General features: G+C 39.6%; 1 protein-coding gene across 4 annotated transcripts in view; it reads left to right on the plus strand.

Annotated features, from left to right (window-relative positions):
• Positions 1–24,802, plus strand: part of ARHGAP29 (Rho GTPase activating protein 29) — a 115,195-nt gene that overhangs the window by 76,120 nt on the left and 14,273 nt on the right. For 3 of the 4 annotated variants that reach the window (XM_081193953.1, XM_081193954.1, XM_081193952.1), the window contains exons 3-12: positions 8,075–8,218; positions 16,147–16,243; positions 17,254–17,326; positions 19,866–19,932; positions 20,404–20,541; positions 20,806–20,870; positions 21,281–21,391; positions 21,498–21,578; positions 22,103–22,288; positions 22,496–22,633. In XM_081193953.1, coding sequence (XP_081050079.1) covers positions 8,075–8,218; positions 16,147–16,243; positions 17,254–17,326; positions 19,866–19,932; positions 20,404–20,541; positions 20,806–20,870; positions 21,281–21,391; positions 21,498–21,578; positions 22,103–22,288; positions 22,496–22,633 — 1,100 coding nt within the window. Of the gene's footprint in view, positions 1–8,074; positions 8,219–12,781; positions 13,027–16,146; positions 16,244–17,253; positions 17,327–19,865; positions 19,933–20,403; positions 20,542–20,805; positions 20,871–21,280; positions 21,392–21,497; positions 21,579–22,102; positions 22,289–22,495; positions 22,634–24,802 lie in introns of those variants that run through there. The other variant, XM_081193955.1, reaches the window with a different exon arrangement.

Below are 24,802 nucleotides of genomic sequence, written 5' to 3' on the forward strand. Positions count from 1 at the left end.
TTGCACTCCTGTCTCAGCGACATCTAGGCTGGCTTGGTCATGTCAACAGAATAAAAGATGGTAGGATCCCCAGGGATGTGCTCTACAGGGACCAGGCCTGTTACAAAAATGTCTGCACATGAGACATGAAGGCACATAGCAACATCAACCCTGCCATGTGGGAATCCCTTGCAGATGACTGCAGTGCCTGGAGACAATCAGATTGTGTATCCACAGCAGTGACTAGAGGAGGAATGACCATTGGGAGGAGCATAGGAAGAATAAACGCCATGGTGAATCTGCAGCAGCACAACTGGACACCTTCATCTGCCCCCGCTGCAACAAAACATCTCTCTCCCATATCAGTCTCTGCAGCCACAGCAGACGCTGTAACTCTCAAATGGTTTTACTTCACCCTCAAAGGTGCACTCCTCCATTGTCTCTGAGACACAATGGTGAGAAGGGTGAAAGGGTTGCTGAAAGGAAATTTGCACATTTCATACACATTGCATTTTGCACACGTAATCGTGCAGGTACATACTTCAACTTAATATTCCTCATGGCTTCCACCTCATGTACACATGATGTGAGACTTCCAGTTTGAAACTTCTCAAAGTTATTTCGAAGCATTTTTTCAAATAGAACATCTTAATGCCAGCAACTATTTGGGGGTTTGCAGTCACTTTTATTCCAAAATCTAGATACAACTACTATTTATACATAACACATTAGTCAAAATAGTCACCTATTCAGTTTGATATTGTGGTATTACAAAATAATTAAATGTTTTTAACTATAATGTGGATTTTTATACAGAAGGTCAGTTATTATAAAGCACCAATTTCCAGATCCAGGTAGACTTTCTAAAACAAATTCATTATTAATTGATGGTTTTCTGCATAGTGTAGCTTTTATGCATGTGAGACAGAAATATGTACGTACATCTTCAGATTTGTTTCCCCCCCCCTCCAGTGAGAAATAAAATAAACACTCTTTTCCTTGCTTAGGATTCCTTTCCATTTTAGTTCCATCAGTATTCAGTAATGTGCAGCTAATAGTGTTTTCATGACTCTCCATTAATCTAAAAGTATTTATAGCATTATTTGTATCATTTGTACAGGAAAAGAATGCAGGTGGCTTTCTAGTCAATTTTGTTGTGAGTGTATGTTCCCTAATTTTCTAGAGAACATTCAGTATAGTGTAGTTTGTTCTTTCCCTTGGGGAAATTGTGTGATGAGTTAAACTTGGATTGTTTCCAATAGTTGCAGATCTGTGTGTCAGACAGCAGCAACACAATTCATTGTTTGATCATTTTTGCCAAGTCTGCAATGTTCATTGGGGAGTTTCAAATGCAGAATCAAACCTGGATTGTTTTATGTATTTTGTACTTTAAAGGATCTGCTAATTACTTTATTTGTCCCAGCGCTATTTTAGTTATTAGAAAAATTATATTTCAGTGTATTAATATTTTCAAGGCTCTAGTTTCAGCGTTTGTTCTTCCTTTTAAATATTGATTTATAATGTCAAACTTTATTTTTCCCCTCATGTCTAGGTTGGGGTGGGGGAGAGAAAATTGAGGTGATGTGACTTGCACTATAGTGAACATTTCAACTTTGTAATAACCAAATTAGAATTAAAAGTTGAAGGTTTACATTAAAAATCTCAGATGTTCAGAGAGGATGTGCATTTATGGTAGAGATTTTCATCTATACCTATACCTATCTCTTCCTATACCTGGCTCCCTGTGATACAAGTTTGTCAATGTGCTCTTAAATTTGAAAATAGGTTGCAATGCAGCATGGCTGACTGATCAGGTGCAGAGAGTAAGAAAGGTTCTCTGAACCAGGACATAACATATTTTCCCGTGTATAACCCCTACCCCCGTGTATAAGACTCCCCCCTATCTCCGTCCCTCTGGGGGGAGATTGCTCACCCCTGCCTGACCAACGCTGCTAAACGAACATGGCACAGAAGTCGCCAATCGTCTGCCCAATCGCCGCTACAGCAACCAATTGACAGCAACACTTGCCGCAGCCTCCAATCAGCCACCCTATCACCACTGACAATCTACTGCTCGTGGCACAAACCAATCCCCCGTCCCCACTCTGCACTATCCATGTATAAGACGAGTCCCAATTTTAAAAAGTATATTATCATAAAAAACCTCATCTTACACACAGAAAAGTATGGTAGATCTGAAAGTAACAGATGTGGCTGTGAAGTAAGTGGCTTTGAGTTCAATTTCACCCACACATCCACCACTGGTTTAGAGGAGATAACTATGATCTTGCTTATGCATACCTGCTATTCACACAATATGACAGGGAGAGAGATTTTGGGTTTACAGTTAAAAATCAATTCAATGTGAACCAATAGTTTTGGGCTGGGGATCAAAAACCCTATTTATTTTTAGATTACATTAATGAGAACATGATTTCTGACACCCGAAAAGTGTTATTGCACCCAAGCCTGGTAAGATCATACTGAGAGTAGAGCTCTTATTTAGCCACTAGAAATGAGAAAAGTCAGAGATTCAAAAGCAGTGGCCATTTGTTTTCAGGTCAGGGGACACATTGACCCATGGTCAACCCTGGGGTGTGTGTGTGTGTGTGTGTGTGTGTGTGTGTGCGCGCGCGCGCTGAAGTGCAAAATTAGGTGAGGTAAAAGTGGGTATGGTGAGAACTGCAGTTCTCAAGTCTACCTTCTCAAAGGCTTTTCCAGCAACGATTCTACATTATATTTGAATCATTTTTATTATTCATTATTAGTTTGGTAAAAATATTTTTAAAGAACTTATTTACAGGGGGTCTTGGACTCACACCCTTTTGACATCATTTTTGGATTGTTTGAGTCTCATAAACAGTGTCTAGCAAAAGAAGACCTGGCTTATACAACAGTGCTTTTCTCAACTGCATGTAATGTAATTGAAACTGACTTGGGAGGAAGTTGTGTTGAAGCTGACAAGCTTGATTATGGAACTTTATTTTGTGTTTGGATGGGTGGAATTATTAACTGTGAGGCCATTATTGTAAGTTAATATTTATTAGACAAAGGTATTCCAATTGGAAAGCAGGTAAATTGTGTGTTTAATACCAACTTGGGGCTTCTGTGTCTGAAACTGGAAAATAATTGCAGCATCTCAACAGGTTTTTAAGATTACCAACTAATAATAATAATAATAATAAATTTTATTTATATCCCGCCCTCCCCAGCCAAAGCCGGGCTCAGGGCGGCTAACAACAATCAAATAATCAGTAAAATAATCACACAATCTAAAAATATTCATTATAAAAATTAATTAAATCAAATTGATGGCAACCAATTAAGCAGAATTATGTGTAGGTTGCCAGAGGAGGGAGTCAGGCTGCGCCCTGACCAAAGGCCTGGCGGAACAACTCTGTCTTGCAGGCCCTGCGGAAAGATGTCAGGTCCCGCAGGGCCCTAGTCTCTTTTGACAGAGCATTCCACCAGTTTGGAGCTGCAGCCGAGAAGGCCCTGGCTCTAGTTGAGGCCAGCCTAACCTCTCTGAGGCCTGGGACCTTGAGGATGTTATTATTTGCAGACCGTAGGTTTCTCTGTGGGGCATACCAGGAGAGGCGGTCCCGTAGGTACGAGGGTCCTAGGCCGTATAGGGCTTTAAAGGTTAAAACCAGCACCTTAAACCTGATCCTGTACTCCACCGGGAGCCAGTGCAGCTGGTATAATACCGGATGAATGTGCTCTCGCAGCGGAGACCCCATAAGGAGTCTCGCCGCGGCATTCTGCACCCGCTGGAGTTTCTGGGTCAGTCTCAAGGGCAGCCCCACGTAGAGCGAGTTACAATAATCCAGTCTGGAGGTGACCGTCGCATGGATCACAGTGGCTAGGTCAGGACGAGAGAGATAAGGGGCCAACTGCTTAGCTTGGCGGAGATGAAAAAATGCCGCCTTTGTTATAGCTGTAATCTGCGACTCCATAGAGAGGGAGGTATCGAAGATTACACCCAAACTCTTAACGGACGGTGCTGGCACTAATTGCACCCCCGCAAGAGATGGGAGTTGCCCCCTCGATCCCATATCGTCCCGCCCCAGCCAGAGGACCTCTGTCTTCGAAGGATTTAACTTCAACCGGCTCCCACGTAACCATCCAGCCACAGCTTCCAGACATCTGGTCAGTGTGTCTGGGGCCGAGTCAGGATGGCCATCCATCAACAGATAGAGTTGGGTGTCATCAGCATACTGATGGCAACCCAGCCCAAAACTCCGGACAAGCTGGGCGAGGGGGCGCATAAAGATGTTAAAAAGCATCGGGGAGAGAATTGCACCCTGAGGCACTCCACACACCAAGGAGTGGCGTGATGACAATTCCCCCCCAAGCGCCACCCTCTGTCCCCGACCAGAGAGAAACGAGCGCAGCCATTGAAGGACTGTGCCCTGGATCCCCACGTCGGCAAGGCGGTGGTCCAGGAGTTCGTGATCGACCATGTCAAAGGCTGCTGACAGATCTAGAAGAATCAGCAGCCCTGACCCGCCTCGATCCAGCTGCCTGCGGAGATCATCTGTTAGGGCGACCAGAGCCGTCTCGGTCCCATGACCAGCACGGAAGCCGGACTGACATTTGATTCTTGCTATCTGATGTGTAAAACCTTACTAAAATTTCATGATATTTTAACTGAAAGTTCAAAGCCTTTCTAGTACACTACTTGTGTGGTAAAGCATTTATTGTTTTCTCCATGATAATATTTCCATAAAGGCAGTATTTATGGGAAATGTTTTATATCGTAATGTTTCAGCTTCAAACATTGGAAGGCTGAATTGTTGTTCTAGGACCTGAATATGCAGAAATTTATTCAGAGTTGGAATTTTCATCACCCTGGCTTACTCTAATAAAGTAGTTTTGTCTTTTTTGCTTGTGATTTTTCTGTTGAAGTTTCATTCAGGAAGGCCATCATTTTGCCTTGCTAAATCTAGACTTGTGAATAAAAGAAAGGGTTATGGTGGCAAAGAAAATTGGAATTCAAAACTAGAATTTCTGTATTGCAGATATTTCCTCAAATTCCCATTTGTTTTAGCTATGCCCATAATTCGTTTTATTCAGGTTGAAGTTGTTGGTTGTAGTGCAGGTCTAGTTTTTTCCGTACTAGTTATTACATATAAATTTACACTGTTCTTCAATGCATAGTATTATAAGCAAATAACAATAAAACAGTCTGATTCTAAAACAGTAAGTTCCTGAATATGCATAATTATATTTCTTAACCCATGTCAAGACATGGCACCTGCAGAGACCCATGGCCTAGGAGAAGCCCTACCACTGACCAAAGACAGTGGGACAATATCACAATTCTTGATGAGTGAAATGACAGGTGAAAGCAGAGCAAACAAATAATAATAGTAATAAAAATAATAATAATAATTTAATAATAATAATACCCCACCCATCTGGCTGGGTTTTCCCAGCCATTGAATATTAAAAACAATACAGCATCAAACATTAAAAACTTACCTAAACAACGGCCGCCTTCAGTTGTCTTTTAACAGTAAAATAGTTGCTTATTGCAACTATTTTGCAATATACGATTGCAATAGTTGCTTATTATCCAGAGATTCATGCTTTGATACTAGTTCTAGGCCTCTTTCCAATGAGAAATGGAGGCAAAGCAACTATGGAATTATGAGTGGCTGAACTTTAGGAAAACTGGGAGTTGGGTCAAATGTCTACCCTCCATGGAGCTGACCTTTGGGGAAAGAGGTTCTCCTGTTGGATATGGGGTACCCCCAAAACAGGTTTGCCAAGGGCATCCCTTCCAAACAACTCAAAAGGCCAAACAATAGAGAAACACTATCTTACCTAAATTCAGTATGCCAGTTTTTGCCTGCCCTCTCAGTTTGACCTGCGGCATCCTTTGAAAGCAGCCCGAAAGGCATTGCAATAGGTGTTTCAAGAACATAATAAGATTCTGCAGTATCAAACCAATGGCCCATTTAGTCCAATATCCTCTTCTCATAGTGGACAAACTAGATGCCTATGGGAAGCTCAAAACCACGACCTGAGTGCAACGCATCCTCCCAACTTGCAATTTCTATAGGGGGCTGGTTTGAGGAACTCTGCTTGACTGGGAATTCTCCCTTCCTCCAAACATAAGCAGGATACTCTTTAGGGCAAAAGGGTACTTGCAGGGGTTGGGTTGAAGTAGTTGTCCAAAGCAGGGTTTAGCCAGGGTTCTTGTTCTGGTTTTAATCAGAACTGCAGAGAATTACTGAGCTTCTGATACTTGCATTTCCCTTTGAGGTGAGCAAAATGAGCTCAAGAAGCTCATTTTTGGGCCTTAGCCCGGTGGACCTTGCCAGCATCTGTTTACAAAAGCTTGTATCTGAATAGGCAGTTTTCAACATTATTTTTTCCATTTAGCAGACACTGAGTAACTTGTTCTCTGTGTGATGTACAGAAACTGCTGAAAACAATTTAAAGTTAGGAAATCCATAAAACAATTAAACATAATTCAGTAAAGCATTCAAGCTCTTTTTAATGATAGCACTTTGGCTGGTACTGCTTTTTAAGTCCCCTTTAGTAGGGCAACATGACTATCTGTGCCTTCCAAAATCCCTACTTCTACATAACTGCTGTACAAGAACCCTATTGTTGAGTATATTCTCTTGAATATAAATATATATATATAGAGAGAGAGAGAGAGTGTTACACCTTTGAATTTACTTTTTTGGTGTCTTTGTGTAGTGAGGCGTTCTGGCTAACAGCTTAAGCAATTAATAAAATACTGCTACCTCTTTAAATGACCCCAAACATGATTGATCAGAACTGAAATTGCATTTTCTTTTTCTCTCTTCCTGACCCATTCATTCATACTTGAGGTTTGATTTTTAATTTGTTAAATAGTACCATTGTATCTGTGTAACTGTTTACTGGCTAATTTCTTTTGCCAGCTTTTCATCAGAAGCCAACTCTGGCTACTTCACAGTTCAGTCTTAAAATCATTTGATGTATGTAAGTGGTGTGGGTTGCAACTATCAAAATTACTGTTTTTGAAGGAGAAACTTTGAAACATAAGCCCTGTGTTTTGAGGGGAAAGAAAGCATTTCCAGGGAAAATGCAAAGTTTTATGCTGGAATAGTGCCAAACCCACAAGTACATGCTTCTGGTTCCATTGCTTTCACTGGAGGCCCAAGTGTCCTCAGTGGTGAGGACTGCTCATCACAAGCTTCAACCAGTGATGCCTGTTTCTGGATAGGATTAGCTTAGCCAACTAGAACCAATACATTAGTAACCTCAAGACTGTGCCAGTTTGTGTGGCTACCCTTAAGGCTGGTTTGGAAGTTGCAGCTGACCCAGAATGAAGTGGCTTGGTTGCTGAGTGAGGGGCCTTTCCCAGCACGTATAACACATGTGTTGAAAGAGCTGCAAGCTGGGTTAAAGGTTATTTTATTAACATATAAGGCCCCAAATAACGCAATATAAGATTACCTGAAAGAGCATCTCTCCCCCCTGCCGCCACCCCATAGACCCATTATATCACTACTATGGCTGAAGGAGACCCTGTTGTGTTGCAACCTGCAGAGTTCCATTGTGAGGCAACATGGATATGGGCCTTTATCTGTGGTTGCACCTGTGCTGTGGAATGAACTTCTCTCTGTAGTAAGGCAGGCACAAACAATGATCTATGTCCATTGCTTATTTTTCCTCTTCGCCCAACGCTTTCCCTCACCATTGATGCCAGTTTTTAGTGACTATAGTACTGTAATGATGGTCTTCCATTGTTTTATGCATATGTTTTTTTCCCTTTGTTGCATTCTTTTACTGTTGAATGCTGCTTTGGGATTTTTAAAAATGATAGAAAAGTTTTTATTAAATAATACATCTGATATCTCCAATGACTCCTGCACTGCCTTCCCAAAGAACTGTAGAATTGTACCCCAAATGATTCTTTACACTCTGTTTGAAATGCAACACTTGTTCTTATACATTTTAAGCAGGAATTAGTTTATGAAGGCAAAATAGATCTGGTCCACATGACTAAACTTTCATTATATCAGAGGTAAAACATATTTGCAGTGCTTCATGTAGATTTTTATAGTTAAATATTTTTTTCTTTCCTTTTCAGAAAAACAAGATTGTCTGCATCATGTTGTTCATGAACGTTTGGGCGAACTCCTGCGTGTGCTAAAGGCAATCATTAGCAAGCACCAATGTCTTAATTCAGTTGATATTCTAAGTGCTGCAGGAACAGTCATTGCAAAAGTGAAAGGTAAGGAAAAGGAGAACTTTTGCAACTTGATATAGTAAGTAAAGTTGCCTTGTGATGTAATACAGATGTTGCTGTTAGCACTTCTCCTGTATTTACTTCCAGAGACACTCAACCATATAATTTGCCAGAGGAGGAAAATCCCAAACCAATCCCTCAGACATGTGGGGGACTGCTAAATGAGGAACAGAGCTATTCCTCTCTTGCTAGCACACAGCAGGTGCATGCTAGACTGCAAACTTTGTAGGCTTACAAAGTTAGATTAACACTGTTTTAAACAGCTCTGTACTACAACAGAACTGCGGGACTTAGCTTGTTCACAGCGATTCTGGAGGGATCTTTGTTTAATGTTTCAGCTTATCCAAGTTTTTACTCAGACCAATACACTCAAATTGCCTAGTAAGAAAAAGGTCATTTACTGCTATAAATTAAAAGTACTAGTCTATTTGTGTTGCATGTTTTCATTTAAGGCAGTGAGATTTATGTCTGTACAGGTAGCGACCATTGAAGACGCGTCCAGTTGGCGCATGATAGCTAACACGTGGGTTATTTTGTACTCAGAAGAGGGCAGAATGGGGGCAGGGCAGGGTGTAATGGGGTGGGTAACACTCCGCTGACGCACACAGTAGCTGGGAACAGAATGCCTGTGCGGAATGGTCGCCACCTGTATTTGAAATATGTGATATGCTGGTAACTTGTATGTATATTGTTGTGTAGGATTGAAGCTAGATGTACAGGGTTTATCAGCTTATTTGGAGGAACAGTTGTTGCATAACTTTGGGTTCAAGACGGGAAAGAGAAACCACAAGTGTAAGAACAACTATGTTGTGAAACTGTTGTGAAACTGTGAGACTACTATTATTAACAAATAGCAACTCTCAGGAGCTTTGCTGATCATCAGCCAATTCTCAAGAGTGCCATTTAATAAGCATGATCAACCTAGCCTCTGCAAGATACTCAGGCTTTGTTTTCCCCTTTAGCTGGTCCTGGAGAAATTGAGACAGCTCTTTCCTTTTCTTGGGTCTAGACCAGGGTTTCCCAAACTTGGATCTCCAGCTGTTGTTGGACTACAACTCCGAACATGCCTAGCTAGCAGGGTCAGTGGTCAGGGAGGATAGGAATTGTTGTCCAAAAACAGCTGGAGACCCAACCCAACCCTAGACTAAGAGTAGGGAACCTTACAGTTTCAAAGCCACATTTTCTAATGGCTAACCTTCGAGCTAGGTGCACATGCCAACAGTGGGAAGGGTCAAAACAAAAGTGGTAGAACCTATCTAGACAGGGCAGAGTTGACAGAGTACATATGTCATCATATATACATGGAGCACATAGAATCACAGTTGAAAAGGACCCCAAGCGTCATCCTGTCCAATCCCCTGCAATGCACATCCATGTGCATGCATGCAATATGTTGCTTCCCCTCCCATAGCAATTACATTTCACTTTTTAAACACATTATTCAAATCCAGTTGTCAGTGGGGGATTTTTTAAAATGAAGATTGCAGCTGGGAAAGGTTCTGTTGTTGGGTTCTGTTGGCTTTTTTCAAGCCAAATTGCTTGGGAGCAAGGGAATGCTATGGGCCATATGGGGAGCCCTCATGGGCTGCATCTACCCCATGGGCCACTGGCTCTTAGCTCCTTGTCTAAAGGCTACCTACTATCATTGCAGCCAAAATAGCATGCCTGCTTCAGAATATCCAGGGAGCTCCATCAGTATTGGGTCTCCATCATGCCATCAGAACTACGAAACAACACAGGATTTGTGTAGATCAGCAGTGGTCAGTCTGTGGTCTTTGGACCCACATACAGCACTGTGCCAAAATCATGTCATTGGAGGAAGCCCAACAGGAGGAGAAAAATAGGAATGGAAGTTGAAATGGAGTGATAGACTGAGGGAGGGGGGAGCTTTCTTTAAGTTCAGTTGAAGACCACTGGTAAGAGCAATCTCCCCTTCCTCCAGCTGTATCAGGTGGAGAGGAAGAAGGGGGAGAGAAGAGATGACATCATCTGCCACTGACTTAACATAAGTAGAATTTCCATACATTTTGAAGTCAAGAAAGTACTTTTTTGGGGGGGAAGGGATACAAACTTAGGGGGGAATTTAAATATATAGGTAAAGGTAAAGCGACCCCTGACCATTGGGTCCAGTCGTGGCCGACTCTGGGGTTGCAGCACTCATCTCGCTTTATTGGCCGAGGGAGCCGGCATACAGCTTCTGGGTCATGTGGCTAGCATGACTAAGCCGCTTCTAGTGAACCAGAGCGGTGCACGGAAACACCGTTTACCTTCCCACCGGAGTGGTACCTATTTATCTACTTGCACTTTGAGGTGCTTTCAAACTGCTAGGTTGGCAGGAGCAGGGACCGAGCAACGGGAGCTCACCCCATTGCGGGGATTCGAACCGCCAACCTTCTGATCGGCAAGTCTTAGGCTCTGTGGTTGAACCCACAGCGCCACCCACGTCCCTCAATATATGCAATAGTCCTGCACAGAGAATTTAAAAATAACAGTTCATCTGTACAGTGACATAACCTGCCCTCCTTTCCTGCTGCAGATGTCATTTGACCAGCTCTCAAGCTTGTGTTTCGTTGTGTAGGTACTGAGCAACAGAGTAGGAAGGCAGGAGTTACATATCTTTAAGCCTTTATTATGAGGGTTGGGGGTGGACTTTCTGCCAAAACGTTTGCCTAGCTCTAGAAAGTTCAGGTGCTACTCTGTTTAGGAAGATAACCATAGAAGGGTCAGCTGGTAGAGCACCTGCTTTGCATGTCAAAAGGTCCATGTTCAATCCCTGATATCTCCAGGTAAGTCTGGAGACATCCCTTGTTTGAAACCACAGAGAGCTGCTGCCAGTCAGTGTGGACAGTATTGAGCTAGTTAGGGTGGCTGCATGTCCTCTTTTTCCAGGACGCGTCCTCTTTTTCAGGATTAAAATTTCTGTCTGGGCGGATTTTTAAAATTTGGCAAAATGTCCAGGTTTTTGGAGGGGTTGTTTTTTATTTTTGTTTATAGTAATCTGATTTTTAAAAATAAAAACAATTTTAAAAGCCCCACGTGTCACGCTCCCACTCTGCCGTTTTTCATGAATGGAATGGGAGCACTCTGCAGTGTGCCCGTGTCCTCTTCCCCGGGGCAATGAAGAGCGGCAGCTGTAGTCCAGTATTATGGTCACATGGGTATTTGTAGTTGCGGTGCCTGCTTCTCTACTCCGGTGGGCTATTTAGAGTTAAAAACATTGCTACTAGCAGTATATCACAGCTTCTATAGCCTACATATAGTAGGGGTATTTAAAATGAGAGTTGTCTTAGAGATCCATAGTTAAAAGTAGAAGTCAGCAAATGTCTCCTCCTTTTTGCTCTTCAAAAAATGGCAACCCTAGTTAGGTTGACCAATGGTCTGATTCAGTATAAGGCAGCATCCTTTGTTGTTCAGCTGAACAGATGAAGAGCCATAACGGTTGTTGTTATTTATTAAATTTTTATACCACCCTTCATCTGAGGATCATAGAACTGTTTACAATATAAAAACACAAAGTTACACATAATCAACCAGTTTTGTTCATTTGTAGCAGATTTGTTGAAGGATACAGTCTACATTCTGGATCTATATTCCTAAAGGAGTTTTAAAATTAGTCACACTGAAGTCAGGGTCTGCCTTCAAGCATGCAAGGTAGACTTCCTTTGTGTTAGCTACGTGTGATAAAACTCCTATTGTTACTACTTAAATTATCCATATAAAATTTATCTTTTCTTGGGGCCCAGCATTAACACTTTTGAAATGTCATTTGCATTTATAAATTGTTCTCGTAAAATAATAAGCATAATGTAACTATAAAAAACTGATACATCTCCTGTAAGTGTGTTTGTACTTTCATTTGGTTACCTAAGTGAGTGTTGTGGTTTCTGTGTTAAAACAGAGAGGCCTGGGAGAGTTACGATAGTGATTGTTAACTAAATTGCAATTCCCGAGAGCATTTATTTTGCAATACCATGAGGAGATAAATTTTTCAGGAGACTGGCATGAGGTCCAAAGCTTAAAATCACAAGGCAAAACTTAAGTGAAAAGTCTTGTACGAGGCCTTGGAGACATGTTATGAAGCTTGTGGTTTGTTCCAAAATTAGCAATTCCACTGCCCTGCCACACCCTTTCATTACTCTCCACTTGTATCTGTTTTTTCTTCGAACATCCTGTTACTTTTTAAAAAACAACAACCCCAGTCATATGTAAATAGGGGAAATGTAAAGACTTTTAACATCTTGGATTCCAAAATTTTGAAGCTTTTAAGAAACTTCAAACATGTCAGCTAAAGAAATGTGAATTTGCTTTACTAACAAACACTTGTTAAATAGCAATTGCAAAGTGCAGTAATCTTTGCCCGGGAAAAAAAGGGCAATCTGGTAGTATTCTACAGCGCATACATTTAAATCAGTGAATATTTAGAAAAATATACAGTTAGAAAATTTATTACGTAGATGACAAGTATCCCTTTAGATTGATATGCCAGGTTGTTATATAAGTCCTTGAATAGTGGTTTTGTTTTCTTTAAATGGTGGTTGGTGGCGTATGTTTACATTAATCCTTCCCATTTCTGTAAAGTTGTGTGCTCACTTGAAAATGTAGAGGCAAAGATAGTTGCCATTTCCAGACATAGAAACAGTACTACTACTCATTGTTGTCCGTGCTATTGTGTGCAGCCAGGATGTCCTGGGGAAAGACTCTGTTCAAAGCTGATGTTAAGTAATATCAGTGTGCCAGTAATGGCCGAAAGGAAGGCTATAGGAATCTTTGGAGGGAAGTGTTTCAGGAAGAAGGTAGGAATCTTGCACTTTATATCTTACATTTGTCTGTTTGCCTCTTTATAGAAAACATAAATGTGCAATCTTTGTCTTGTTTGGAATTTCGGATTATGAAAATAGGGCTGCAATCCTAAATAAACATAATGGAACTAAGTTACTGAATTCACTGCTACTGACTTCCAAAAATGATTTGTGTCGTAAATGGAGCAATGAAGAATTGCTTCCAGAACAAGAAAGTGTGTGCGTTTCTTCTGGCAACATATATTTAGAGAAAAATAGTTAAATAACTTGCATTGTATATTATACTTTGCATTTTCTTTCTTTCTTTCCTGGCCTTCTAATTTCCATAGTTAACCATTTGTCTGAAGTTTGGAAATTAATTTCCTGACAGAATTTTTCTCCAAAGGCCTAATATAAATGTAAATCTTGATTTATATTTGTGTTAGGAGTATTTTAATGTTCAGTTATATATACGTTTTTCTAAAGGAGAAGGCTTATTGCTTGAATATTATACACGCGAAGCATGTGATTTTAACAAAACTGAAAGTAGTTGATGATACCTGGCATTTTGAAAGTTTTACATTTTTCTTACTGAAAATAATGATCAGTGCAAAAGAGGATTGCTTAGTTCAAGACTCATTTGTTAAAATGCTTATGATGAATACAAACATACATTCTAAACTTTAGCGGAAGTGATTTGGGCGCATATTCAATGAATGCCGAGGCATTGTTTTCAGGACTTAGAATGTATGATGAAACCTCTTCCACCACACCTAGAATATCTGTCTGTCTAACTGTTAAAATCCATGTAGTCTAAGTAGCTCATTAGCTTATCATAGTATTGTATAATTACTAGAGAGTTAATTTGTATCATTTTACTGGAAAAACTCTTCCTTTCACAGAGGAAGTCTAATGGAATATCTGGCTTAGTATATTTGTTATCTTTTTGTGTTTACACACCTGGCAGGAAACTTTAGTTTTTTTGCACAATTCATGATGTAAGCTACAGGATCTTGTTCCAAATAAATTTCTTTCTAATAAGTTTACTATTTCTAACTTCTAATTATACATCCAATGATTTTTCTTCTATACTTCATTTTAAAAATTGAACTGAAGATTAGGATTTGATTCCAATTGGTTCATTTTACTGTGATCGGTAAGAGGTTCGGCAAAGCAGAAGTGGGAGAAAGTTCATGGAGATCTGCTGATAGATCACTCAATGGTTTGAGATAGATCAGTAAGGATTCCAATTCCCATTTAGCACTAGCATAAAAATAACATTCTCCCTTCTAAATTAGGCTTCTGAGATGAAGAAATATTGGTGGGGGGGGGGGAATCAGGAGCGAACTCTTGTGTAAAAGGATTGTGAACTCTGTTATGGTATTGAAATCAAATTCCTGAGCAGAGCATGTGCTTAGAGCAACCCTGTTCCTTAATTCTAAGGGTATGCTGCTCACCCCCCAGCCCCCACTGTTTTGCAAATAAAGCAGATGGCACAAGCCCGCCCCTGCTTCAGAGGATTCGAAAGTTTGAAGAAACTGTTTTCAAGCAGCTATCTGTGAAAAATGGAAACTGTTTTGAGGAGTGCCTAGGTATCAACATTTTAATAGTAATGAATCTCAGGGCTAAGCTAGATGAGATGATGGGACTGGGACTGCATCTCTAGTATCCTTAAAATTTTGGTCAATAGCAAATGATTGGGATGTAAACTAAACACACCAAAGCTGCTGTTTACCCTGCTATCAGTAACACTGACTCTGCCTCTACATTTTCCGCAATAGAGCAAATAGCAGCTTGAGAAAGAGAAATTACAGATGGACAAAATGAATTTAGTCCACATTTTTAATGAGCCACCTTAATTGCCAGTCCCAGACTTTTCTGGTAGGTCAGAATGTGGTTATCAGTCAGATTATGCACTTCTCCAAATTTTCCCATGCAGTTTTGCTTCAAAACATATGCACAAAAGCATATTTTATGGGAAAATGTGTACAAAAATGTGTATTTTAGGGGTATGTGAATTGAAAACATGCAAAACTATATATTTTAGGGAAATAATGTAGACAAAATACATAGTTCAGGGGAAATGATACAGTGGTGCCTCGCAAGACGAAAATAATTCATTCCGCGAGTCTTTTCGTCTTGCGATGTTTTTCGTCTTGCGAAGCACGGTCCGTCGCAACCGCGCCTCTTCAAGCGGCTTTAAAAAAAAAGCGCAAGACGTTTTCGTCTTGCGAAGCAAGCCCATAGGGAAATTGGGAAATTCGTCTAGCGAAGCAACGCAAAACCGAAAAACCCTTTCGTCTAGCGAGTTTTTCGTCTTGCGAGGCATTCGTCTTGCGGGGCAGCACTGTACAGTTTAAATGCATTCAATGCATTAAAAACCTGCAAGAACTGATTAAGTGCATAGGAAGGAAGGAATAGAAGGAATAGAGGAATAGGATGAATAGAAGTAGATCCATTTATGCCTAGGAGAGAGGTTGTATGATTTCTATTGGATAAATAGCACAAGGGGAAAGGATTGATCCTGCTCCCTCTGCGATGCAGTACCAATCCAAATGAGCCATTCTTCCCATCCTATTCTGTAATTCCTGCAAAGAAAAAGATTTCCATAATCTTGTCTAGTGTAGCCCTAACTAGTCTGATCTATTATGGGGTATTATTCCTTTATGTAGATTATATTTTGTTTTCCTATCTCTGAAAAACAGTTACCACATCTAAGTCTTTTGCTAAGGGAACTTGTTGTACTTCCCTTCTTGTCATGAGATATAGAGAATTCTCAGGTCCTTAAGCAGCTTTTGTAAGCATAGAAACTTAACATTGTTTTACATTGTCAGTTTTCACATATAGTCATTTTAACACGGCATTCCTGAAGAGGGTCTCATGGTAGGTAAATGTAGTTTAAAATTGTAGAAAGCAGGCTTCAGAGATACTGAGATAGAATTTATAATATCAGTATACTGCATTTAATGAATATTTGGGTACCTAGATGCTACTGTCAAATTTATAGATGTTCTATGTTCCCCATAATTATTACTTCAACAGGTTATATATACCCTGTGGTTTGACTTGGAAGCAGTTTCATGGCCTGTGAAAGTACAATCTGATTAATGTACTCTTCTTTGTTTTCTTCCTTAGCTGTAAACTTCAAGGAAGTTAATGAAGAAAACAAGCGAGAAGTCCTAAGTGAGATATTCTCTTCTATTGACACACTGGCATTCACATTTGGCAACATGTGAGTAAAAAATAATTAACTGTTCGGTTTGTTTCCTGAAGCACCTTAGTCTCACCTTCTTTGAACTCTGCTGAACTCTGTGACACTTTTGTCTGTTTGTTGGTCTATACTTTACTTGTCCCCCTGCCAATACTGTTTTGGACTACGTAGATGCTGCTCTTACAATATGAGAAAGAATGGGTATTTGTAAAGTACTCTAGCTGAGAAACTTAATTTCATTGTGTTCTGCTCCATTCCTTTCTTGTGACTGCTTCTTCATAATCATTTCCCACAGTAGCTCTGCCTATTTGCTCCAGTAATTGCAAAGGTACCTTAAGGGGAAATTAAGAAACTATGGTTGTGTTTAGACATCTTACTGAACAATGATTTAAAATGAATTTGTTGTTGTTGTAGAAACATGCTAATGCAAGATATTGAAGAGCATAGTCTCCCCCACACACTTGCGTGCTACTCCTGCCCTCCTCTTGTACAAGAGGTTTACTTGGATTACTTTCAAGCAGACCAATTTCAAACTGTGACCTCTCAACCTGGTTTATTCAACCATAGTTAATGTTAATCACAGTTCTGGGTTCTGATGGCGCTAGACAGTGTCATAAAGCAGATGCTTCCAGACTCCTCCCAGCTGCCCAGCAAGAGGAGAGGGGAAGCATATGAGCCTGGGAGGTAGCCAGGCTCGCTTATATCTCACTACGCCATAGTTTAACATGACAGCTGAATGCTTTCCATGTCTACCCAATGGCTGGGAAAATATACTCTTGCCTTCTCAGTTTGGTTGATTCTAATTTCAGTGAACCAAATCTTGAACTACCAGTGTTCAAAATAATTTGTAGTAAAATAGTTCCACATCTAGGTTTTGTTTCTATTTTTTACTTACCTTTTACAGGCGGAGGACGCCTTAAATAAACACTGAACATTCCCATGTGGTTGTCTGTTCTGAGTATTAGGTAGACATTTTGTTCTTGTATAGCAGGGCAAAGCATGAGTGAATTTTCTTCTGGTTCTCATGGCAGAGTTTCAGACTTCCTTATGGGAGATGTGGATAACAGCTCAACATTGGGTCTTCCCGTATCTCGACAAAGTCAGGTAGGGTGAATATATTTTTTTTAAGTTGTTAAAATACATTTTGCCTTTAGTAATATTATAGAAGAGAGCATTATTTTTTTGACTATCCAGCAGGATCAGTTTAAAATGGTTTTGTTGTAGAAATACGCTAATGCACAACTAAAACTGATGTTTTCTAAGAACTAATAAGCAGTTCCTAATTTATAGTAGCTTCTCTTTGGAGGTTCTTTACTGTGTTTACACAAAAGTAGTTAAGGTGCTTGGGCCAAGCAGACTTGAAGTAGGAAGCTGCAAATTAATTGCGGTGTCAAATTGTATTAGATGAAAAAGTAACTTTCAAGCCCTGTTTGTGCTTCAGCTGCTTGGTAAATTAAGTCAATGCTTAATCCAAGTAAGATGAAGATATTGTGGTTGGGGAAACAGATTCCTCCAGATAGAGATATGCAACTAGTCCTAAGTGGGGTTGTGTACCCCCTGAAGAGCTGGCAGTTTGGTAGTGAACATGGATGATGCTAACGGGGGGTGCTCAGGTGATAGCAGTGGCCAGGAGTGCTTTTTACCAGCTTTGCTTGGCTCGCTAGCTGAGACCCTGTCTGGAGAGAATGGATCTTATTTTAGTTAGCCATGCACACTAGTGACACCCAGGCTAGAGTATTATAATGCACTCTATGTGGGGCTGCCTTTAACGATAGTTCTGAAGCTTTGACTGGTACAAAGTATGGCTATCCAACTGCTGGGTGGCCAGGTAGCTAAAGCATATCACACCTGTGTTTTACCACTTGCATTAGTTACCAGAGTTAACTAATTTACTAGGCCTAATTTAAAATGTTGCTCATTTATTGCATTGTCCTATTGATATTGCTTGAAAGCCAGCTGATGGGGATGGGGGGGAGAGACAAAACAAAACTGGAAGTCCCAAGGAACATTAGAGGAATGGTATAAGTAATGTGGTCTCTGTCATTGGCAGAAAATCTTACTAAACTAGCATTAATAGGGTGGTGCAGGCAGTTCTGCCACATAGGGTGCTGAGCCGAGAGAGTGCAAAATTGAGAAGATCCATTTGGGGGGTTCCAATTTTTGGCCTTGCACAGGGCACCATATTACGAAAGATTACTGAAGTCCGCCCTTGATGGCTACCCTTGTGTGCTTATGAGGCAGCCATCTTTTTCCTTTATCATGTTCCTAGTAGGCTACTTTTTTAAGAGTTGATGGTAATATTGGAGGCATTGCCTCTCATTCATTTCTTTTGTCCCACTGCAATCTTTTTTTGTCCCACTGCAATCTTTCATCAAACAAATTTTGAAATTTTATGTTGGCTCTTTTTGAAGCACCCCAAAGAGATTGGGCTAAAAATACAGTGTGCAGCAATGTTTCCATCATATCACCTTCAGCTCTCTGAAAATGTCACCTGTCGCCAGCCAGTTTTCCAGTGTTTTGGTAGAGGAGAAGCTAATCTTTTTACCTTCTGTCACATTGAGAGCTTCCTTGATTGACAGAAAGGGGTGTGTAATTGAAGTTAAGCATTTCTAATATGCTTAACTTGCAAGCAATTGGCACATTGTATGTAAACCGGATTTTGTTTCCACTGATGCATGTTCATGCTTCATTCGTTGCACCCAGTCCACATACCATTTTGCCAAAATTGGCATCTGTTGTGCAAGCATAGAAATTGTAGTACATTTTTTCCTGGGAAAATAGAATACTTTTACTTGTACCTATATTTATTGCTCTTGGGATGCTTTGTAAAATGTGTTTGTACATGTGCAACAAACACGTGTTGAATATTTGTGACAATGACACTGTTAACACCATTCCCAGTGCCCGCCTATATTCTGAACATTTTAAAAGCTTTTTCTTATGCCTAATAGACTTTGCCTGTCATCATTGTCCAGATTCATATGAGGTTGACTAGCTAGAAAGTCTAATTTTAAATGGTAGTGCATATTGGTAAGGTTACCTATGGGCGGTTTATAACCTTTTTTGTCCAATTTTGTATTTTCCTTTCCAATTTTATTTATTTTTTATTTTTGGATGTGGGGGAGGTTCTGTTCGCTTTTACACCATAATGGACATTTGGGCATTTTCCTTTCTGATGGAGAAAAATGGCAACAATGCTTCCTTTCCATCCACTTTGCATGGACAGGGTACTGTGCTATTGAATTGAAAATATGTTTTCAGGAATATTGTGCAAAGTTTAAAACACACTTGGTGTCATGCTTTGACGATGCATCAAGTTCATTCATAAATTAGCCATTTTTTTCAGGGGGAATAGTTAACTTAATTTTGTTAAGTAACCAGCTCCATCAAAGCTTTAAAAGGCTGTTTGAAAATGTTTGACACATTGAAAGGCTTTCTATACTACCGTACCTAAATTGTCTTGCCTTTTTCAACCATTGTAGATTTAAAAGGGAATGGAGTTACCGTACTGGGCAGGATTGCATTCTACTCCATTCTCTTGCTATGTCAGTATTGAAAAACGCCACATAGTTAGTATATGTTGAGTGTTTAATCGTCTGTTTGCTTAGCTGATGCTAACAGGTTGCATTTCATTGAATGCTAGTCTTTTGAAAATCTTTCTGTGGATTCCGGGGGATCACTGCACGAAAAGGATGACGTACAAGGGACAGGTAAGCATTACATACAGTGTTTTTGGTCTCTGTTATGTTTTTAGACATGTAGAAATAATGTAGAAATAATCAAATTTTAAAATACCCTTTCTTTTCTTTTTTTACTATGGGGGAAACTATTGGTATTTAACAGAAGTGAGTTTAGAACTGAAGTTAGTCCCATTGAAATCACAAAAACTCTGTGTTATTGGAAGTTGTAGCATGAACTTCACCTATTTATACATTTTTTTCCTGTTTAGTTCATTACAGAAGAAAGTTTTATGTTGGCCATATGATTTGTTAAGATTTAATTCTGTGACCCTTTAATTTGTTCTAAAAGCCCTGTCAGTTCAATTTAGTGTCAACTAGCATTTAAAGAGAATCTCAAGATCAGAGCTGCTTTAGTCTCCACAGTTGGCTGATACAAGCTGTGCTGTTGCTGTGTGGTCATGTCGAAAATTCACTTTTTTGCATTTGACATTTTATTTTCAGGGCATCTTAGAGCTGAAGAGATTGATAGCGTTCTCCTAAGGAACGATAATGGAATTGAATCAGCTCTGTCCTATGCTAAGGCATGGTCAAAATACACGAAGGATATAGTTGCATGGGTAGAGAAAAAGCTTAACTTGGGTGAGTGGTTCTTTCTGGCACCTAATGAGCTTTGTCATGATGGAATTAAATCTGTTGTCAGGATTGTGCTACAGACTGTCAGTAATGTGATTTCTAAATTAGTAGCTGTTCACTGAAATGAATGGAACTGTTGCCTGTTTCCTGTGACTGAAATATTTGTAGCAAAATAGTGTCTGTGTACTGTTAAATGAAGACTACAGAGAAGTTTATGCTTGTTCTTGCTGCTCTCACTCACTACGTGAAACTGGTCTTCCTTCCCTACAGAAATGGAATGTGCTAAAAGCCTGGCAAAAATGGCAGAAACAACTAAAGCTATTGTTGGCCCTCAGGTGAGTGTTCACTTAATAAAAATGCACTGTTAATAACACACACTTCTATTGATCATGGAAGTTCCACTGAATTCTTCTTTGCTGTTTCCTTTATTTGTAGTTTTTTCTATTTAAATTCTGATGAATATTCTTTTGGCTTATTTTTTTGCTACTTGAAAGTAAGAAAAATTAAGCAAACTTTTTTCTTTTGTTTTACAATACTTTATGCATTGTTACAAGTGCAACTCTGGAACTAGGTTTTTTTAACTGAACATTTTGTCTTAATAGAATGAAGGTTTACATAAGGGTATTGATGTAATATACCAACTTAATTTTGTCACGGATCTGTCTAAAGCACTTTTTCCACTTAAATCAGTGGGAGAATTTGACCTAGAAGAATACTCTACTAATTTACATGTTTTGGCTTACAGGATTACATGCCATTCCAATCAATATTCATAAATGCATTCCAAAATGATGTAGAGAGCAGTCAGCTCTGGCAACAAACGGCATCAGCTCTCCAAACTAATAAATTTGTTCAGGTAAAACCAATTCTATTTAAAAGCATTTTTACATGCATAGCTCACAGGCATATATATTTTAGTCATTGACATTTCCTTACACAGTCATTGGATTTCTCTCATGTAGCCACTCCTTGGAAGGAAAAGCGAACTGGATAAACAAAGGAAGGAGATCAAGGAGCTTTGGCAACGAGAACAAAAGAAAATGGTTGGTATATTGGAACATAATATGTTGTGGGGGATGTCCATCTGCTTGCACAATGGAAATCTTCTTCCCCCAACATCCCCCTGTGTTCCCAAAATCTGCTTTGTAGGTTTGGGGAACTTGTGGAGCTGATTTAGGGAGGTGCAGGAGGAGAAGCCCCATTGCATGAGAAGACTTCACTCATACTATGTGAGACATCACCCTTTGTTTCAGATAGAAATTCTAAACTTCCAAATTTGCCTGCAGAGCATACAATATAGGCATTCAGCATATATTACTTACTGTAATTCATTGAAAAGGTTTTACATATTTTAAAAAAGAAAGAAAAATCCACTAGTTACAATTTTCTTCACATTTATGGCATAAAGGCCACCAGTTCCTATGCTTACCCATACTCCCATTCCCACAGCTCAATGTCTGGATTATGATGATTAACAAGCTTTGAGTTAGAATATAATGTGTTACATTTCTCTATTCTACAACATTGAAACTGCTAATATTGAGATGCTTTCTTTTGGAATGAGCAGCAAGAACTGGAATCCACCGTTAAAAAAGCAAAGCTATTATATCTTCAGCGGCAAGATGAATATGAAAAGGCAAAATCATCAACTGTTCGTGCTGAAGAGGAGCATCTGACCTCCAATGGGGGTATTATTAAAGATGTCAGTAAACTTGAGAAAAAACGAAAACTTGAAGAGGAGGCTCTCCTAAAGGTAAGAAAACTTCTTTAGATATGTTAGCAATGAAATGCAGTGTTACACTAGTTCTTGGAAAGATGTGATTTATAGGACATGTTGGCTGGTACGTATGAAATTATAAAGTGCTTTTATTGTGGACGGTTAAAGGTAGGGTTTCTTCAGGTATTTTAATAGGAAGTTTCTTCACCATCACTCATTCTTTACATGTTTAATTTGTTGTAGGCTGAAGAAGCCAATGAACATTTCAAAGCCAGCATGGCTGAAGTTGAAGAAAAACGAAATGATCTAGAAAATTTCAAAAGTGATGTCTTAACCCAGCTACGGGAACTTGTTTATCAGTGTGACCTCACACTTAAAGCTGTAAGAATGTGTTCCTTGTGTTCTAGACTAGAAGAAAATCATTATTGTTGGAATATCATGTGTGAAAATGATTTGATATATATCTCTGAAGCATTATGGCCAACACTGCTGGTATATTGACTAAAGCAATCATATTGGTTTTATTTGGGTCAGCCTATAAGCTGTGGTGTAATAGTATATCATGAACAACCCATGCTTCTTCTACATTTATTGTTTTAGCACAAACCATAGTTTGCCAGGCTGCTTGAATTAGAACGCTGTGCTTAGTGTTCGGTCTCCAACCCAAGATTGGAAACCCACTTCAAATCATGGTTTCATATTCTGGTTTGGAAGACTTGGCAATTATAGCATGCCAGTTCAGATGCCCTGACAAAACCATGGTTAATGCCAAACAGGAAACTGATAGGAAAGCCATGCAGAGAGGGGAAACAGGCAAGTCCATGACTCATTGCTCATCCTCCATACCCGTGGTTTGCAGAACTGTCTTAATGGTGTCTCTATGATTGTTTCATTCAGTATATTAGTAATTTTTAAAAGTAGTCTGGAGAACTATCTAAAGAGAGCCACTTGCCTAGTTCAGAGGTAATGGGGAACGATGGTTTTCCACAGTGCTGAAAGAGCTGCAGCAACCCTTTGTCTTGTGCACCCCCTGCTCTCCACTTTCCCCACTGTGAGTCAGAGATCAGAAATGCCAGATTCATTGGTTTTTCTTTATGTGCATTGGTACTAAGTAGAGAATCTCTTCATGTTCCTTTATCTTGAAACAACAGTGAGCCAACATTCAGAGCCTTACCTCATAAAGTGGCAAGTGGGGGGAAATACAGCTGCAGCTTTGGCCTGCCTTACCTTTGACTTAAAGCTTTTGTGACTTGATTGATAATAGCTTGTAGTAGATTAAATAGAATACTATTGTTCCTGGCACCCCGTTTTTGAAGTCTGTCCAGTATTGAGTGGTTTCCTGGTACTATGATGTCAAGCACTCTGAATTGCTAAATAGTGCTGCAAAGCATCTCATGAAACTAGACAAGCTTCACACAACATGTGGCAAAAGATGTTTGTGAATGGTTTGTCCATGAAGTTATTTATTTCATAAACTGGAATATCCATCTAGATAACATAAGTTTCCACAGCTTAATTATAGCAAACCATTCATGGAAGGCAGATATCAGGAAGACAAGCAGAAGAGTTCACGAGGTTGTGTATTAGTATAAATTGTCCATTTGTCTTTGGGAAGAAAGGCCTAGAATCTTAGATGATAAATCTGTTTTGTATACATACTTGCTATTTAACTTTAGTGGATGAACTGTACTATGATGCATTCTGTCTGTTAAGACTTACATCAGCTTACGTTGAATTGAAGGATACAGCTTTTTTGTAAATGTGGATGATACCGAAATGGAAGGGCATTAAATTTTAGCATTAAATTTGTTCTGCAGCTATGCCTTGCATATTTATCCTTAACTTTATAATAAATGGGGGGCAACCAAAGCAGCATCTTGGATGAGAGGCTGGTCCATATCACATTTCTAAATATGGAAGCTTGAGTCTTCTAGTCAAACTGCTGTGTACCAACTACAAACACTGCAATTTGTTTATGTTCTCTCTTCAGATTTCTGAATACCGAGAGACTTAGTTTTTCAACATTCTATAGTTTTCTTTCTTTTTTGGTCTTGCTGATTAAGTAAAGTTTCCAAAAAACATTGGTTTCTATCTAAACCAATTCTTTCATGAGTGAAATGCAGTTTCACTTGTGCAAAGTGGCTTCCATGAGATCTACCAGTTCTTCTTCGCATTACAGCTCCCTGTGTTATGCTAGAGGGTCTCCCAAACCTTAGGAAGGGTTTTTTCAGGCATTTAGGGGGCTTAAGCAAGGTTTGGAGGGAACAACCTGTTGTATAAGCAGGTTTACACTCATGCTTCTTTGGATCCAAACCATTACCACTACAGGCAATCAAAATTCACCCTTTCACTGACTTCTATCCATCAGTCTTACAAAACAGAGGTTGGTTTAACTATAAATACATCTTGCATCCACAGGCTTTCTTGAAACCTAAGTATACTGACAGAAGGGAAATGGAGGAGTTTAAGAAAAGTTGAGCAAACTATGACAGAAAGCTGTAATTGTGATTACTGACATACAGGCTAGTTTGTTTTTTTAATACCTGGAAA

This window comes from Podarcis bocagei (assembly GCF_964188305.1).
Source record: "Podarcis bocagei genome assembly, chromosome: 5".
Lineage (NCBI taxonomy): Eukaryota > Metazoa > Chordata > Lepidosauria > Squamata > Lacertidae > Podarcis > Podarcis bocagei.